Source organism: Vidua macroura, chromosome 4 (genome assembly GCF_024509145.1).
Source record: "Vidua macroura isolate BioBank_ID:100142 chromosome 4, ASM2450914v1, whole genome shotgun sequence".
NCBI lineage: Eukaryota > Metazoa > Chordata > Aves > Passeriformes > Viduidae > Vidua > Vidua macroura.
In genome coordinates, this window is record NC_071574.1 from 3,765,892 (window position 1) to 3,782,053 (window position 16,162).

Genomic DNA, 16,162 nt, shown 5'->3' on the forward strand with positions numbered 1-16,162 from the left:
ACAAGGGAAAACCAGAGCACATCAGCGGCCTGATCTGGGGTGACATTTCGGGGAGAAACTGACAATATTCGCGGTTCCAGACATCTCGAAGTACCGCCAGCTCTTGCTGGTAAGTTTGTCGCCCCGCTCCCTCTTGGCCCTGAGGGCGATCGCGGCCGCCGAACTTCCCCACAAAAGCCCGGCCGCCGCGGCGGGGCAGGCGGCAGATGCTGCTGCCGCCGCTCGCTCTTCCAAAGCCTCCGGCCGCAAACACACCTCCGGTGGGAGAACTTCCACGGGGCCCCTCTGCACACCCCCTCAGGAGGTCCCGGCAGGATTCCCGAACTTCCCGCCGAGCCCCTCACGACGCCTTTCCCGCCGCTTTCCCTCACAGCCTCCCCCCCCCGCCGCGCGCGCGGCCCCTCACAACGCCCCCCGCGCGCGCGGCCCCTCAGCCCCACGCAGCGCCCGAACAAAAGCGGCGGCGCCGCCGCCCCGATCCCCGATGGCGGCGATTCCCCCATCCCCGCCCGCGTCTGCCTCCCCGCTTACTTGTCCAAGACGAAGTACATATCGAACGCTCCGTGGCACGACGGCTCGCCCGCAGCCGGCGCGGCGCCGGCGGGCAGCGGCGGCAGCAGCAGCGGCAGCAGCACCAAGGGCACGGCCCCGGCCATGGAGCCTGCGGGCGGCGGAGAGCGCAGGCGGCCGCTGCCGTCCTGCCGCTCGCCGGAGTGGCCGCCCCTCGCCGCCGCCACCGCAGCTCGCCCGGCCCGGCCTGGCCCTCCCTCCCCGCAGCGGCGGCGGCGGGCGGCTGGGGCGGGGGACAGGGCGGGCGGGCTCGCACCGCCCCCGCTCGCCCGGCCTCTGCGTCCCCCTTGCGTCCCGTCAGCCGCGTCACTCCGGTTCGTGGTGCTGCCGGCGTTGCACGTGTGCCAGGGAGTAAGCCCCAAATAAGTGTAATGTCGAGGGGGGTGGGGTGCACAAACACCACAGAATTGTGATTTTGTAACAAAAAAGGCCCGTCCTAACAGTGATCGCGTGTCTCCCACAGGCTGCGGAGGTGAATCATACTGCAAAAAGGATCTTGCTTTTCCCTCCGCAGGAGGAGATGGGGAAGTCAGAGTCGTCCTGCTGGAGAGTTTTCCTGTCATCTCAGTTCAGCCCCATTCCTGCTGTCTCTGGATGGTTCACTGTAGCCACAGCACTCTGACCTGACACATCCATGTCACAGTGCCTTTTCCACACCGATCCCAACGCCAAGCCAAGCCTCCCTATGATGCAAGTTGGAAACTTTACCAAAGCCCACGGACCAGCAGTGAATAATGTCAGCCAGAGATCTGGCTCACAAAGTTCTTAATGCCTTTAAGGTAGCAAGGCCAAATGGTAAGCAAGTGGTGTTTTACAGTCTCCGTGGATACACAAAACATGGAAGATTAAGGACAGAGCAGCCTGGGCTTTGCCAGAGACCCAGCCAAAAGAAAGGCCGAGCAGAGGCTTGCGAGACAATAGAGGAAGCTTGCTGAGCTTCCCAAAACCAGCTGCACTCTAGCTTTCCAAGCTGCACGAGTCCACCCCAAGCCCCAGGAGCACTCGCCTTGCCTGGGATTACGTGTCATGTTATCCAGATGTTGGAAATCTTGCTTCAAGCGCATGTGACCCCGTGTGTTTGGAACAAGCCTCCACTGCCAGTTCACTCTTTATTTGTTTCCAAGTGTGTGAATTCCTCTTTTAGCTTGTGGTTTCTGCTGAAGAAGCAGATAAATCATGGCTATTTTGCTGGAATGGCTGGATGAGAGGGAGGTAGGCATGTAGGACATACAGGGCAGTGGCTCACGGCTGTTTGGCTTCTTTCACACAAGGGGTGGAGCCTCCTTTCCCGGTTCCCAGAACTTATTCTCTGATGCTTGGCTCTCTCCCCAACCTCTTCCAGTGCCACAGTGTTGCACAGGGTGCCCAGCCCCATCAGAGCAGGCGTTTTTCCCTGTGTGCACACAAACCCTCAGGAAAGCAGCCTCCTGAGCTAGTACCTTCATGATATCCCAGGAGCCAGATGGGGCATCAGCAGCTTGCCGATGCCAAAACAAATCATGTTGCAGCAGCAGGAGGGGACCTTGGCTCTTGGCTGTACCGAGGGACCCAGGCCAGCTGCAGACCTCTGCCCCAACCCCAGCTGAGTGTCCCGCTGCCTCTGCGTGTTGGTTCCACATCTGGAGCCGGCACAGCTTGCCCTCGCTCCCCATCCCGCCCGTCTGGAATCCAGGTCACTTGCACGAGGACCTCTTTTACACTGGCTTCTTGTGCCTGGAGGCTGGGACAGCAGGGAAACCAGGGGGAACAGGGAGAAACCACCTTCAGTCAAGGAAAACAGAACTCTTAAAAAAATACAGCTACAAAGTAACCCAGCTCTAGAAGCAGAAGGTTTGACGTGGATGGTCGATGCACAAATGAACTCGAGTTCACTGCCAAGGCTTACTGCAGAGAAAGTAGTAAACAGAACAGCTTACAGCACCTTTGGGGTTATACAGTTCCCTTCTTCATCTCCAGCACTTGCAGATGATTTCCCCACATGTTGTCCCTTAACATCCACCCACTCCCGCCTTCTTTTTGGCCCAGGCTGGTCGGGAAGACCTCAGGCAAACGGTGCCAAAGCGAACTCGTCATATTTGGGGAGCAAGCAGTTGGGAGGAGAAGTCACCCTTGCTGTAACCTGGCTGTGAGCCTGGCCCTGCCCGTGGGTCCTCAGGAATGCTGCAGCAGAAAGGTGGTGGCTGGGGGGGAAATCCTTCAGTGCTGTGGTGAGATGACCTCAGGACTGGAGTCAAACAGTGGCTTGGTGGCCACACAGGCTGTCTTTTGCGTAGACTACAGAGGGTCAGCAGGGCTTTGTTGCTTGATAAATCCAGTTCAGGTCCAGGATACCTCTGCCCAACAGCTGTGAGCCCTCCTGCTTCCTTCAGCATGCTCAGTGATTGCCAACATTTGGAAAAATCAAACTCGGGTGTGTCTGTGAGTGCAGCTGCCATGCTGATTAACTAAATCTCCTTTCTGACTCAGGTCTGGGATTGTCTTTCTGCCAAATGATCCAGGGGCAGCATGGAATGGGATGTCTCCACAGCACTGGCACCAGACAGTGCTTCCAGATAGTCTGAGCTGTGCAAACCCAAGGACAGGTGATGATGATGACGGGGAGCCTTAAGCCAGGGCAGCTCACAGGAAAATATTTTTCTTCTCCCCTCACAGGATATGAACCACACATGGAAGTCTCATGCTTTGTAAAAGGAAAGAGAAACCAGAGGGCCTCCAGCAGTTACACAACATGCAGGAGCTGTTTGAGAGCTGCCTCCTGAAGGATTAACTACAAATCCTTGTTCCCTTTACAGCTGTAGCCTTGTGTCTGTGCACATCCTGTAAAGCAGCGTAGAAATTAATAAATAAAAAGGACAGCATTAAGTAACACAGGAACTCTCGTGTCCATGTGGTACTGCCTGCATCATCCAGATGGAAAGTATCTGTCTAGACAAATCTGGGAATTATGCAAGCTCAGAATTCCTGAATAGGTCTTCCTTTCAAACATCATGAAACATTTGCAGTGCCCACTGAAAATACTCACAGAAACACAGGGGGGAATGAAACCCTTCAATTCCAACAGCCAGGAAACCTAAACACTAGGAGTATGTTGGATGAGAGAAGGTCTTAGTGCAGGAATATGGAGTAGTGTCCCTGCTGTGTGCATGCTGACTCATCCCTGAGGAGCCAGGATGATCCCTGGTGCTCCCTCCTGTCTCAGCAGAAGCGGAGCAGGCTCCGTTGGGCTTCTTGTGGTTCTCTGCTGCCTGATGCCCTGGAAAAGGCGCAGAGTCGCTTGTTTCCACTTTTCCAAAGCTGTTTGTTTCCACGGTGCTCAGACAAGCAGAAGGAATGAAAACAAAGAGGGAAAGATGGGCTGTCCTGGTTCAAACCACAACAGCATAAAAATAAATCACTCTGCCTAGGAGAGCAAAAAAAAAAGCAGGACGGAAACATGGAAATCCCACTCTGGCTCGGCAGCTGCTGCTGGCTCTGATCAACACCCAGGGATCACCGGGGCTGGGAGTTTAGCACAACTCTAGAGTTGTAGTGACCCTTTTTGGTGTTCTTGGGAAACAACGGCCCAGCCAGAGGAGACAGAAGAATGGAGCAGCCAGGAACTCTCCCTGCAGAGCAGTGCAACCCAGGGAAAAGATGACACAATTCTGAATATTATATGGAGAAAAATAATTTTTTAAAAAGCACAGGTCATGATCCAGCAGTTATCCAGTTTCTGGCAGTTTTATCACTGACTCCAGGGGGACAGGTTCAAACCTTCCACAGGTGCATCCAAACAGAATCATCACTTGTGTTCAGTTTGGGGTCACACTGGAGGAAAAGGGGCTGACATTTATCCATCTGGCCTGGCCCCTTTGGCCCTGCAAAGGAGAGCAAGAGAGAGCATTGTGTCAGTTCTGTCCTGCCAGGCCCAGGAGAGAAAGAGTAAAGAGCTACTGGGAGGTTGAGTGATAAAACAACTGCTTGTACCACTGTTTGGGGGCACTCAGGGCAACATTTATGCAGGGCCAGGGGGGCTGCAGCAGGACATCGTGCCTGAGCCACCGTTGGATCAGCAGCCTGGAAAGCAGATGTGCCAATTTCCTGTCCTTGATGATGATGGGCCCTAATTACGCCAGAACTGTGGCAATGTCCTTTCTAGTGTATGACCCCTAATTTGGTTTCATGAAGTCATCTGTGCCAGGTTCTTCCGGCTGCAAGGCTGGGGTGAGTGACAGTCACGAAGAGCCGTGTGCTCTGTGCGCCCAAACACCTGGCCCATGCTTTGATCGAACAAAATTCTACTGGGAACAAACAAAATTCAGGCAACCCACTGGGAGCTGGGTCGTTTGCTTGGCTTGCTTTACCTCTTGCAGGTTATCATGCCTGCTGACAGGGAGCTGTGTGCTGGGGGGAACATCCCAAGACAGGTGTTGGTACTCAGCAGAGACCAGCACTTCAGAGAGGCTTGTGGGGGGAAGAATTTTGGAAGTGGAGGGGAAAATCCCTCCCCCTTTGTTTTCCCACCAGAGAGATTCCCTTGCTAGCATTGCTGCTGGTGCTTTTTTCAACTTTTCACCATTCCTTTCCATGGTTTTGGCCAGTTTATTTAGGGCTTTTTTTCCCCTTTTCCCCCCTCATTTTCTGTCCCACTCATAATTCCCCAATTTTGAAGATTGCCAGCAGAGCAATTTTTTAGTTTATGTATCAAAACAGAGGCTTTTATAAGTTTGGGAGAGGCTTTTGGGATGGCATTGTGGGAGGTTTTTCAGCTTTGAGGAAGCTTCTTGGTGTTTAGAATACTTTTCGTTTTTCTTTCCTTCTTTTCCCCAGGAGCTCTTTGTGGAATTAGACATTTGTCTTTCAATGTAGATCCTGCTTTGCATGGGTGGGGTCACTGCTCCTGAGCCCAGCCACATGCCCCAGCAACTGTTTGTCGTTCCTTGATTGTGGGGCTCTGATTATTGTACCAGCAGCTCCCATCTCTGGGATCCCCAAACCTGGGGATCACCTGGGCTTGCTGCTGCTGCTGCTGGGAGAAGATGATGCTTGGGCATTTGGCACAGAGGTGCCGTGGAAGTTTGAAGGGCAGTGAGAGGAGGAGGTACTGCTCCCAGGACATCAGGGATGTGCAGCAGGGGCTTGGTGGCCGCGTGGCACCTGCTTCTTCCTATGCCTGGTGGAGCAGGTGCTGTCCTGAGGAAGACATGGTGCTGGCACAGGTGGGACTGGGGTCTGGCCTGTGGGAGCCTGCTGCAGTAAAGAGCTGGAGAAGCAGGGTTTGGGGCTGTGTAGCACTAAGAGGAGCAGGTGGAGAGATGCCAGACTTTTGGTGGAGTTTCTGCGGGGACCTGCCTGCAGATAAGAGGCAGTGCACATGGGAGGAGGGCTGGCTGGAGGTGATGCTGCCATGAAAGGGGATGGAGGCTCCACAGTGGGACTGGGTGGCAGCTTGTGCCACCTGGAAGCTGAAGAAGGGCTCTGACCTGCTTTTTGTTGCAAGTGAGGGAAGGAGCACTGTGGAGTGAGGCTCTAGGTGCTGGGCATGCAGAGTGGGAGGGACTGGAGAGTCGTTGTGAGGGGTCAGACAGCTCTGAGGAATGCTTGAGCAGGTCCTTGTGACATGGCCAGTGTGGGAAGAGCAGAACTTCCAAATGTCCCTGCTGGTCCAAGATACCATGTACACACTGGGGTGGATGGATCTGGGATCAGTGTGAGAAGGATTGCCCTCTGTGGGTGCACAGCTGCTCAGGGACAGGCTGGCTGTGTGCCTGAGGCTGGGAGAGGCATGCAGCAGGGTGTAGGGGAACTTTGTCACCACACAGCTGAGTGCTGGGGCAGGACAGCCAGAGTGGCTTGGTTGAGATCACAGTCACAGAATATTCCGAGTTGGAACGGACCCATGAGGATCACTGAGTCCAGTTCTTGAGTAAATGGCCCATGTGGGGATGGAACCCACATCCCTGGCATTTTAAGCACCAGGCTCTCAAGAACCGAGCTAATTTGGGGTCAGCTCACTTCAAGGTTTTAAGACCCAACTAGATTTTTGATCTGGTCTTGGTGTTGGCCCTGCTTTGAGCAGGAGGTAAAACCATCCGAGGTTCTTTCCAACATAACTGGGTGATTTTCCTTCTTGCCTACAGCCCCTGCACTTGGCTGCAGCACCATTCCTCTGCCCTGTGTAATCTCAGGTTAGTGAAGATTTGTACACCAAACTCCAGCCAGACTGTCTAGAGGATGTGCCTGGGGAAACATCACTTTGAGAAGGTGGGATGGGATTTTTATTGCAGTCATCTCCTGGCTCTGCTGCTGTCACACCGCAGGGCAGAAAGGGTGTGTGTAGGAGTGTTTGCTGGCTGACTCAGGGCCCTGTCTGGTTATTCACCAGCCAGATCACACCGGTGACTTGGCATATATCAGCTTTGCCCTGTTCATGTGAGCTGCTCCCCTGGCTGCCTGCATGACAAGTGTTTCTGATCACCAGTGTGACTGTGCTGGCCTCAAGACAGGAGTGAAGTGGCTGGGATGTGTCTTATCTGACTGGTGTTTACATCTGTGTGACTCTGAGTTACCTTTTCCTCAATTTCTCCACATGTAAGAAGTTTAACTTATATGCACTCATGTCCTGTTGTCTGTCATTCAAGGTTTTATCCTTTTCTCTTCTTCCTGTGTCTGGGCAGTTAAGATGGGTGGAGGTGGAGCAGTGTTGATTGAATTGAAGGCTTCATTTTCTGCAGTGCTGTTGGCAGAGCAACAAATGCTACAAGGGCAGGAAGGGTCATGTCCCTTCCCCCAGGGACAAGCTGGTGAAGCAGCTTGGCAAGGATCTTGTATGTTTTAATGGATCAGCTTAGCAGGGTGCAGAAAATGGTGTGCTTGGCACTGCTTTTGGGGAACAGGTAGAGTTGCTACACGGCAACAGCCACAGGAAGAGAGCTGGGGTACTAAACTGTCATCCCCCATGGGGCAGTATTTTCATGGTCCAATTGAATTCTTGTGCCTGTAAGAAGACCTTTTAAAGGAAATGCTTTGCTCAGCAAAGCTAACCAAGAAGCAGAATAGCTCATGGTAAAATGGTGCTATGGCACCGTAGCCCAAGACACCTGTAGTGACCATGTTGAGCAAGAAGGGCCTTCAGTCCCTGCTGAGGATATGCAAAGACATGGTTTAGTTCCTTGGAAAACTCATTTCCTGAGTCGGAGACGGTGATGAGTCGGTGTGCATTCACCTGGGCAGCTCATCTTGTGGCACAGACAAGCCATGTTGCATGAGCTCCTTGGTAGCTCCCTGCCAGTCCTGTGCTCTCCCTCTCCCTCTACTCAGGAGCACTTACTTGTTTTGCTTACTATTCCAGGATTTTGTGCTCCTGCCCTCACAAGAACCGTCAGAACCAGCTGTGCTTCAGAGAATGAGCCAGAGTCACCGTGGGCTTGGAGAGGTACTAGGTGCGCAGAGAGCAAAAGAAATGGGAGATGGTGTCAGCTGCAGTGAGTAAGCAAATGTTCCAGGTAGATGGGGTTTGTTTGGAACCAGGCTAATGCTCTGCAGTTAGAGTTATGCCCTTAGAAATAAAGTTTACTTGGGAACTCATCAGCAAGGATCAGTGTGCCAGCAATGCTTGTCCCCCTCGGGACTGCATTGCAATCTCAGCCTGTGTTCTCAGCACCTTCCCTTTCACCTGCCTGCCACCCGGGTGCTGGCTCAGGCTGGAAGCACGGGAAATGGTGGTCAATTCTCCACAGTTTGGCTGGGAGAGCGGAACAATGTGCACCCTGAGTTTGCTGTGCTCAGCACATTTTGTCCCGTTAGTTTTGGAGCTGCTTTGTAGGCACCAAGTGCAAGGTTGGCCACGGGCAGGAGTTACAGAGAGAGCACAGCTACTCTGAGCTAGAAACATGACAACTGTTGATCAGCGCTATCTGTGCTTATCTGCAGGAAGTAAGGAATAACCCCCATAAATCCTGTCCTATAAATCAAACCCTCCTGAGCTCAGCTCTCATGAGCCACGTCACAGATCCTGGATGAGCAGCAGGGAAAGGTGCAGCTGAGTCACCAGCAGGGAGTCAACACCTTGCTGCCTCAGGGGAGCAGTTTGCACACACAAACATCAGCCTGCTCTGTCCTTGTCTTCAGGCACACTGTACACACTTTCCCAGATGGGCAGGTGACATTAGTGCAAGGTATGACACTGGATGTGCATGTTAGTAACATGTGTGAGTGAGAATGCTGAGAGGGGCTGGTGTTGACTAGGAATCAGCAGGAGAGATCCTAGAGACTGCTAGCCAGCATGGGCATGTGTTAGCAAGGCTGAGTGGCCACAGCTGTGGCACTGGTTCCTTGCAGCCAGGGCAGCAAACCTTGGGGGTTAATATTCACTCTTCCAGTTTCATTTAGACTGGAGTGTCCTGGTGTGATCACTGGGGGAAAAGAGTGCTTGGAGGGAGGCGTGGAGCATAATGCTGCGTCCTGGCAGCACAGGGAAACTGAGTCTGTGCAGCATCCCGAGGGTCTGGATACATCACCCAAACTAACCCTCACCTGGAACTGGAAGCCAGCATAAAAATAATGGCAATTTTCTCTGGGGCCTTGGCTTGGGTTCTTCCCCCTGTCCTGCTTTACAGAAATAATGTGCCATTCCTGCTGCTGTGTGGTGAGAGACAGTTTCCATCTTCGGGTGGAGATTTTAGGGGTGTGCAATAGGAAGGCTCAACTTTCTGTGCCTTGTTTGTAAAGTTCCTAGGCATCCTGGAATAAGATAAATGACAAGAATCACAAAACATAAAGCTGAAAATGCCAAAATAAAACCCAACCAAAACAGGCAAAAAACCCTCAAAACCAGTTTTTCAGCTGTTGTGCTGAGGGAATTTTCATTCAGCATCTTGTAGGCAGTGTTTCATGTCTTGCAGAATGAAAGTTACTGAATGTAGCTCATCAAGGCAGAATGCTGTGATATAATTTAGAAGCTCATTAGAGATCATAATCACAGTGACAGATGTTGGTGGGAAGTAAAAAAATAGAGAGCTGTTTGTCATGAGGGTACTAGATCCTATGGGGCAACATTTTCTGAGATATCTAAGGGATTTGGTTATCACTTGGAGGTTTCCATCTAGATTTCTTAGTGTATAAACTGCTTGGAAAATAGGACTGAAACACTCAAATATTGAAAGGACTTTTCAAGATTTTGCTTGCAAGAGCCAGAAATTGAAATTGTGTCTACTAACCCATGCTGGAGAAGGGCATGCCCTTCTCTTGGGTGACCTATGCATACCACAGCCTCTTCAAGTGTCAAATGCTGTCGGATGGGAGCTGGCTGTGAGGTGGGAGAGCTGTGCCTGGGTAAGGAGCGTGGAAGCAGCTGAATTGTGCAGGTAGCTGGAGCACGGGCTGGTGGCATATGCTGCAAAGAAAAAGACATTTAAGGGCAGCCAAAAGGTGTTATTGGCCTGTTACCGAGGTAAGTGTGAAATCATCACCAGGTTTGGAGATGTGCACTCTTCCTTTGTGGCACCCACTTCCTCTTGGTTGCACCATCAAGATTGAGACAGACTCTGCATACCCTGTGCACGAGAAGTGACTCGGATGTGGCTGCCAGCATGAGAGGCTCGTGCATGCGCAGCTCTGCAGGGACGGAGCAGAAATCCTGGTCTGTCAGAAATCCTAGGTGGCAGGGCCACAGTGGGGCCCCATTGCTAGTGCTCCTGTGTAATTTGGAAGGGCAGAGATGGAAAGGGGGCTGGTGGGCAGCTTTGGGAAGTGGAACTGCAGGGCCTCAGTAGTGGAAGTAGGTTAACAGAATCATCGGACTCCGCTGGCATGTGGGCTCACTGGGGTGTGAAGTCACCTGATAGAAGCATTGCCCAGTAACAGAAATCCCCTAGAAAAAAATGAGCTTTTGTTGCTGTGCTGTTCTTCTGAGGTGTTCCATCTGCTTTACAAAGAGCGTCTGACTGAGCTCAGCAACGCTTCCGTGAGAACAGCATCTCTAGTGACAGCTTCCAGCTGTCTAGCAGATGAGAGCACCCAGGTGTCATGGCAAACGGGGAGGGAATTATAACCATCCCATTTCACTGAGAGAGGGATGCTCTTGCAAGACAAAAAGGGACCACCTAGTTGGTCTGTTTGACAGCTGGATGTCCTTAAGTAGGCACTAAAAATGAGGGTGCCGAGTGTGCTGTAAGTTCAAACAAACAAATATAAGAGAATAAGTCAAAATAGTTGGATTAATTGTACCTTTGGAATGTGGGCTAAGAAATTTTAGACAGTTACTGTGAATGATCTTTAAACCTTTGTGTTAAAAAGAGGAGAACCCAGCAGGACCACTTCGGGGTTCAGCCTGGCACAGCCGTCCCGACTCTCGGTGGCCCTGGCAGGGCAGGAGGGGCTGCCATGTGCCACAGGGCACAGAATGCAGTCAGAGCCCTGAGCTGGTACTGTGGCACAGATGATCTCCATAAACTGTGATGACATTAATCTAATGTATGCGTTCTCCTACAAATGTGACTACCAACAAATACAAATCCCATGCAAATCAGGCGCTCGCGCAGTATGTGCAAGTGGCTGAACATCTGAGGACTCAAATATTATATCAGAAGTTGTTCACAGACGTGCCTGTTCCAAAATTTGCTGTTACACTGCCCTTCTGTGTTCCCATGGGAACTCTCAGGTGAGGGTGAAATGTGCTTCCTTCTCCCCTTCAGCTAAAAGAAGTTTGTGAAGTAAAACCTGGCTTCCCTGCTGGATTCCTCCTCCAGCCTGCAGCTCCTTCAGATGCCCGGTTGCCAGGAAAGACTCCCCCCAGCCTCTGTGGTTTCCCCTTGGGGTGGGGGAAAGGTGGATGTTAAGCATTCCTCAGAAAAGGAAGCGGTACCCTCTGCCAACTGGCAAGGAGCAAGTGCTGGCACTAACTGCGGGAGAGAAATTATTCACTCATTCTGCAGGAGCGCACATTGGGAATCCCTCTTCCAGTCCTTGCCTGGCTCTTCCAGTTGTGCCTGCTGCAGCCCAGGCGCTTGAAGGGTGGTGTGTGTCCCCAAGGGGCTGGGAAGATCCTTGGGATGGTGTCTCGGGTGAGAAATCTTTGCATCTCTCAACTGAACAAAGAGGGAATCTGAGAGCTTTTCCAGAGGCTGCAGGAAGGGAAGGAGGGAGTGAATTTACTGCTCCTCAGCCAGCACCATGGGGTATTCAGGTTGCCACAGGAAAAGGAAAAGGTAGGAACAAGTGTGAAGTGTGCAAGAACACCAAGTGTAAAACCCCTTAGTCCATATTTTGGGGTTGTTTTGGGTTTTTTTTTTAATTGCTGCGGAAAGCTCAAGTGTTTCAAAATGGTGCTGGATCTCATAAAATGAAGTCTGATGGATTCAGCAGGGTTCACAGAAACACCCCAGGAAGAACAGGGGGAAAAAAACCCCAGTAGCTCATGTACAGGCAGTCAGAGGTGATGCCATCCAGGTGGATGGACTGGGGTGCAGAGATGTGGGTCTCAATGAAAACAAGTACTAGGAGAGGCAGAAGGATGCATTGTTGTAAATACCCAATTCCTCAGGTTATTCTTTCCTGCTGAAACCATAGTTGCTTGTGCAATCAAGGCAGGGGATTTAGGAGAGGGAGCAAGCCTGTCCAGGTGGTTATATGCCACATGAAGACTGTTCACCCTTAAAAGTGGCCAGATTTTGTGGTGGCACAGGGAGACTGCTGATGGGAACTGTGAATGGCCCTGGAGAGGGGCCTGTCCTAGCAGAGGCACTGGGTGTTTGCTTGGCTTGAGAAAGGGGGTGCCTCCAGAGCATGGAAGTACAGCTTGAAGGGGTAGTTGGGTTTTCCCTGACAATGTAGAGCTCATGGATATAATGAACAGTGTACCCTGAAACCCCTTCCAGCTTTCCCCTCACTATCCCCTCTGTGCTCTCGGCTCCTCAGGGGGTTCCAGGATTCTGCTGACTTCTGTGCTGAGAGAAGATAATCTGGTGTCTCTTAGGCAGTGGCAAATTGTGTTGGCTGAGATCACATTTACTCTTAGCTGAAGCCTGCAAGTATTCCATGCATAGCCCCCCTTAATGAAAAGCCCCAACCTCTGCCAGCAGGTTAAGAGTTAGGGCAGCAACCCCTGGCATGTCGATAAATCTTTGTCTTGAGCTCATCAAATCCCCAGCCTGCTCATTGAAGAGGGATTCACAAGAGGTAATACAAGACTGACCTTTGTTCTGCCATAAATGCGGGCGCACGTGAACCAGCTCAATCAGCGGGCTCTTTTTTTTGGCTCCCTTCACTCGGAGTAGTTTGTCTCACCCGGCAGCTGCAGGATCACTGCAGCATCCTGGCAGCACAATGCAAGGTGCTAGCCTTTCCCTGTCCCCTCCTTTGTCAGCTCCTTCAGGTGGCTTTTCCTAGGCCTCCCCTTTTTTACTCTGTGGGATTGTTTTTCCCTCTCCCCATGAGTTCCTGTCTCTCAAAATACTTTGTAATTTTGACAATGTTGATTTTTACTGCAGTAAGGAAAAACGTGGCCTTTTTTGATAGCCAGATTGCATGTTTGTTTGTTCTTTTATTTTTGGCTTCTTAGAGCTTTTTGCCACTTTTCACTTTCTAATTGTCTCTTTTTCTAATCCAGGCACTTATGCTCAAAGCCAACATTTCTTATGGCAATTTTTTATCACCTGCTGGCTAGAACAGAATAGGAAAAAAATGGATTCTGGCTGAAGGACCTACAAAAGTAGGAAAACATAAAGGCTTATTTGAAGGGTTTCTTCTGTATTAGAATAGGAAAAAAAACCCTATGTTTAGTGGTGAAAGACCTGGCTGCAGGCAGAGGTCTGGCTTAAGCTTTAGAACAGAGTATCTCTGTAATTTGAGGAAAGTGGGATCCCAGTTTATGTCACAGGGGGAAAAACCTACCAAAAAGGAGTTGCTTGGGCACCCAGATGGTTTGGAGCTCAGGATAATGCCTTGGGGGCTGGCAGCAGACAGGAGGTAATGAGCAGGTCTGATGTGCAAGGGAAGTCAAGCAGAGGCGGTGGTGGGCATGGGACCTTGTTGAGGGAGATTGTGCTTGCTGAAATGGGATGCTGCTGTGCAAGACTGGCAAAGAAAGGAGCAGCAGTCCTCGATCTCTTGGGAAAAAAGCATCTGTGTGTCTTGAATAACACTGTCATGTCTGGAGATGGCTGAATTTTTTCAGGACCCTGTAGGGTGACAGTATTTTGCTGAGACTGTGTGCAGGGAATCCTGGGTTCATTGTTGTTTTTAACAACATTTGGTAAGCAAGAGACTGGAAAAGCCACGTTTTTCTTGGAGGCACTGGTACCTGTCTCCTCCTCCCAAGGTTTGCCTGGTCTCCTGGTGTTGCTGGGAGCTCTGGGGATGTACAGGAGCCCTTCTTCCGAGGCAGGAGCGAGCTGCAGAGTGGCCTGTGAATGGGCTTGGTCACTCCCACAATTTCAGCGTCTGTGGGCACTGATAAACTGAAAGACAGAGGCAATGGTGGCAACAGGTAATGTTAAAATGTGTGTTGTGAATGGGGAGGCTTAATGCTAAACAGCAACATTTTGGAATCCTTCAGCACAGCAAGATCCCAGGCAGAGATGACAAGCTTTTTTTGCGGATGAGAGGAGCACCCGGCATAGCTCTATCAGAGGTGGGTCATGGAACTGGGTGTTGATTCCTGTTTACCTGCTGGTGCTGGCTCTGGAAGGAGGGCTTCTGCCTTGGCTGATGGGGTCTGAAGCCTTTAGTGATGCACAGGTGCTCCACGTGAGCCCTGTGCACTGCCCTGACACCTCGGTGTAGGTGCTGCCAGCCCTTCTGGGAGCAAGACCCAGCCACAGACCATCCCCTTTGTCCGCAGCTGCTGGCCGAGCCCCGGCTCACCAGGACCGATCCCAGCCCAGGTCAGAGTTTGGCAGCCACCATCCACCTTAGGCCATGTGTCTGGAATCCTCTCTTTCCATCCCAGCTATTGTTTCTGAGGGCCTGTTCACAAAAGCTTTGTTCGCTTGCTTGCTTTGCAGTAGCCCGTGAGCAGGGCCAGCCCACTGGTGTTCCCTGGGAGGTCATTCCTGGCTGAACAAGCTTTGCTCCATGCAGCTGATCTGCTTAAGTGCACTTCCCTTCCTTGCTTTCATTCCACTAGTCAGGCTGCAGAGATAACGTCTGTCTTTGTTCTGATGTGAGACCCTTGCGTAGGTACACAATCTTCCCCATAGTGTATGCTTCAAAATAGATAAAACGCCTTTTCTGAATTGCAGTTTAGATGGATTTTGATAGAGAGGATGGTGGAATCATATACAGAAGAAAAAAATCTTTTAAAACGAGAACGGAAGCAAATATAGTTTAGTAGTATACTCGTTACAGAATGAACAGCATATTGTATGTGCTGTGTTAGAGGTATGTTATGAATAACAAAAGCACTGGAGCATTTACATATTTGTTTTCAGAAATCCTGGCAGTTGGATTTCACCATTCTGCGCCTCTTTGCCAGAATCACTAAACAGTGGTACATATGGCTTCTGAAGTACCATATGCCGTGGAAAACGTTAGCTGATGCCTATACTGATGCGACACGCTATAGTCTTTATTTAGATTTTCTTGCAGTTTTGAACAAAGAATATTAGATCATGCAAAACATTGTGCAAGCAGTATGGAGTAGTACATACAGGAAAACATAATGCATTGTGCCCAGAGAAAAGCCAGCTAAGAAAAGGGGAAGAAAGGGTGGTGTCGGGAATTAGAATGTACACGTGCCAAGAAATGCATCAAAGGGTGGGACAGGGCTTTGTGCAGCCAAGGCAGGAGGTTTTGCAGTGCTTGAAGCAGAGTGAAGAGCCAGAGCTCCGTGGATGTGCAGGTTTTGAATCAAGTCCTGTTTCTAAGAGGTGCTCCCTGTTACAAAAAGTAGCACTCAGGCTTGAATCTAAGCACATGCTTGAAATCCTCAGAGAGCAAAGGAAACCACGTGCATGAGTGCTTTCCTAGAGCCCTCCTTGTAGGAGAGGGGATAACTGCTCTCTCTCCCGTATCATTGTCTGAAAATAATGATGACGAACACAATGAGTTTTGCAAGAAGCATCTTGAAAACAAAACAAAATATAATTTCCAGCGCAGCGACCGCAAAGCCCAACCTGGCATTAAAAAATGAATCCAGGCTTTTGTTTTGACAAGTTTTTAAAGCACTTTCCTCCCTCCCCCCCCCCCCCCCCACTTCATCTCGCACTCACATCGCTGATGCCGGTGGCAGCGCGGAACGCTGAGGGGAGCCTGGTGGTGGGGCTGTCGGGAGTAGCCAGAGGAGAAGGTGACCCTGAGGGGAAGGAGAGCGGGGAGTATTTCTTGCCACCATGGCTCCCTGCCAGAGCAGCGCCTCGCTTTCCCCTTTCCCTTTTCTTTGGCTCCTCTGTGTGCAGACCACTGCTCCGCAAACACTTAATAGGCTTAACTTTAAGCACCGGAGGAGATCCAGTGGGATTACTCATGTATTTAAACGAAGGTATAATGTTTGGAGAGGAGGGAGAAGCATCGCGTCTCTGTCTCTTGATTTGGCTCCTGCTCTTGCAGCCACCCAGTTGTAGTGTCTGAGGATGGGAGGTTATGGGGTTCACACTGCCTCTGCCAGAAGGGTGTT

The 16,162-nt window shown here is 51.1% G+C and overlaps 1 protein-coding gene and 1 long non-coding RNA gene across 5 annotated transcripts in view; one reads left to right on the forward strand and one right to left on the reverse strand.

Annotated features, from left to right (window-relative positions):
- ANTXR2 (ANTXR cell adhesion molecule 2) overlaps positions 1 to 727 on the reverse strand; it is a 77,730-nt gene extending 77,003 nt beyond the window's left edge. For both annotated transcript variants that reach the window (XM_053974972.1, XM_053974971.1), the window contains exon 1: positions 532 to 727. In XM_053974972.1, the coding sequence (XP_053830947.1) occupies positions 532 to 656 (125 nt within the window). In that variant the 5' untranslated portion in view covers positions 657 to 727. The remainder of the gene's footprint in view (positions 1 to 531) is intronic.
- On the forward strand, positions 12 to 9,264 carry LOC128805943 (uncharacterized). 3 transcript variants are annotated; one of them, XR_008436661.1, is made up of 3 exons: positions 12 to 109; positions 1,034 to 6,813; positions 7,901 to 9,264. It is a non-coding gene; the product is annotated as an uncharacterized LOC128805943 (long non-coding RNA). The 3 variants fall into 3 exon arrangements; XR_008436662.1 differs by lacking the exon at positions 12 to 109 and adding an exon at positions 767 to 938; XR_008436660.1 differs by lacking the exon at positions 12 to 109 and adding an exon at positions 767 to 921 and having other exon boundaries at positions 7,901 to 9,263.
- Positions 9,265 to 16,162: the final 6,898 nt, after the last annotated feature.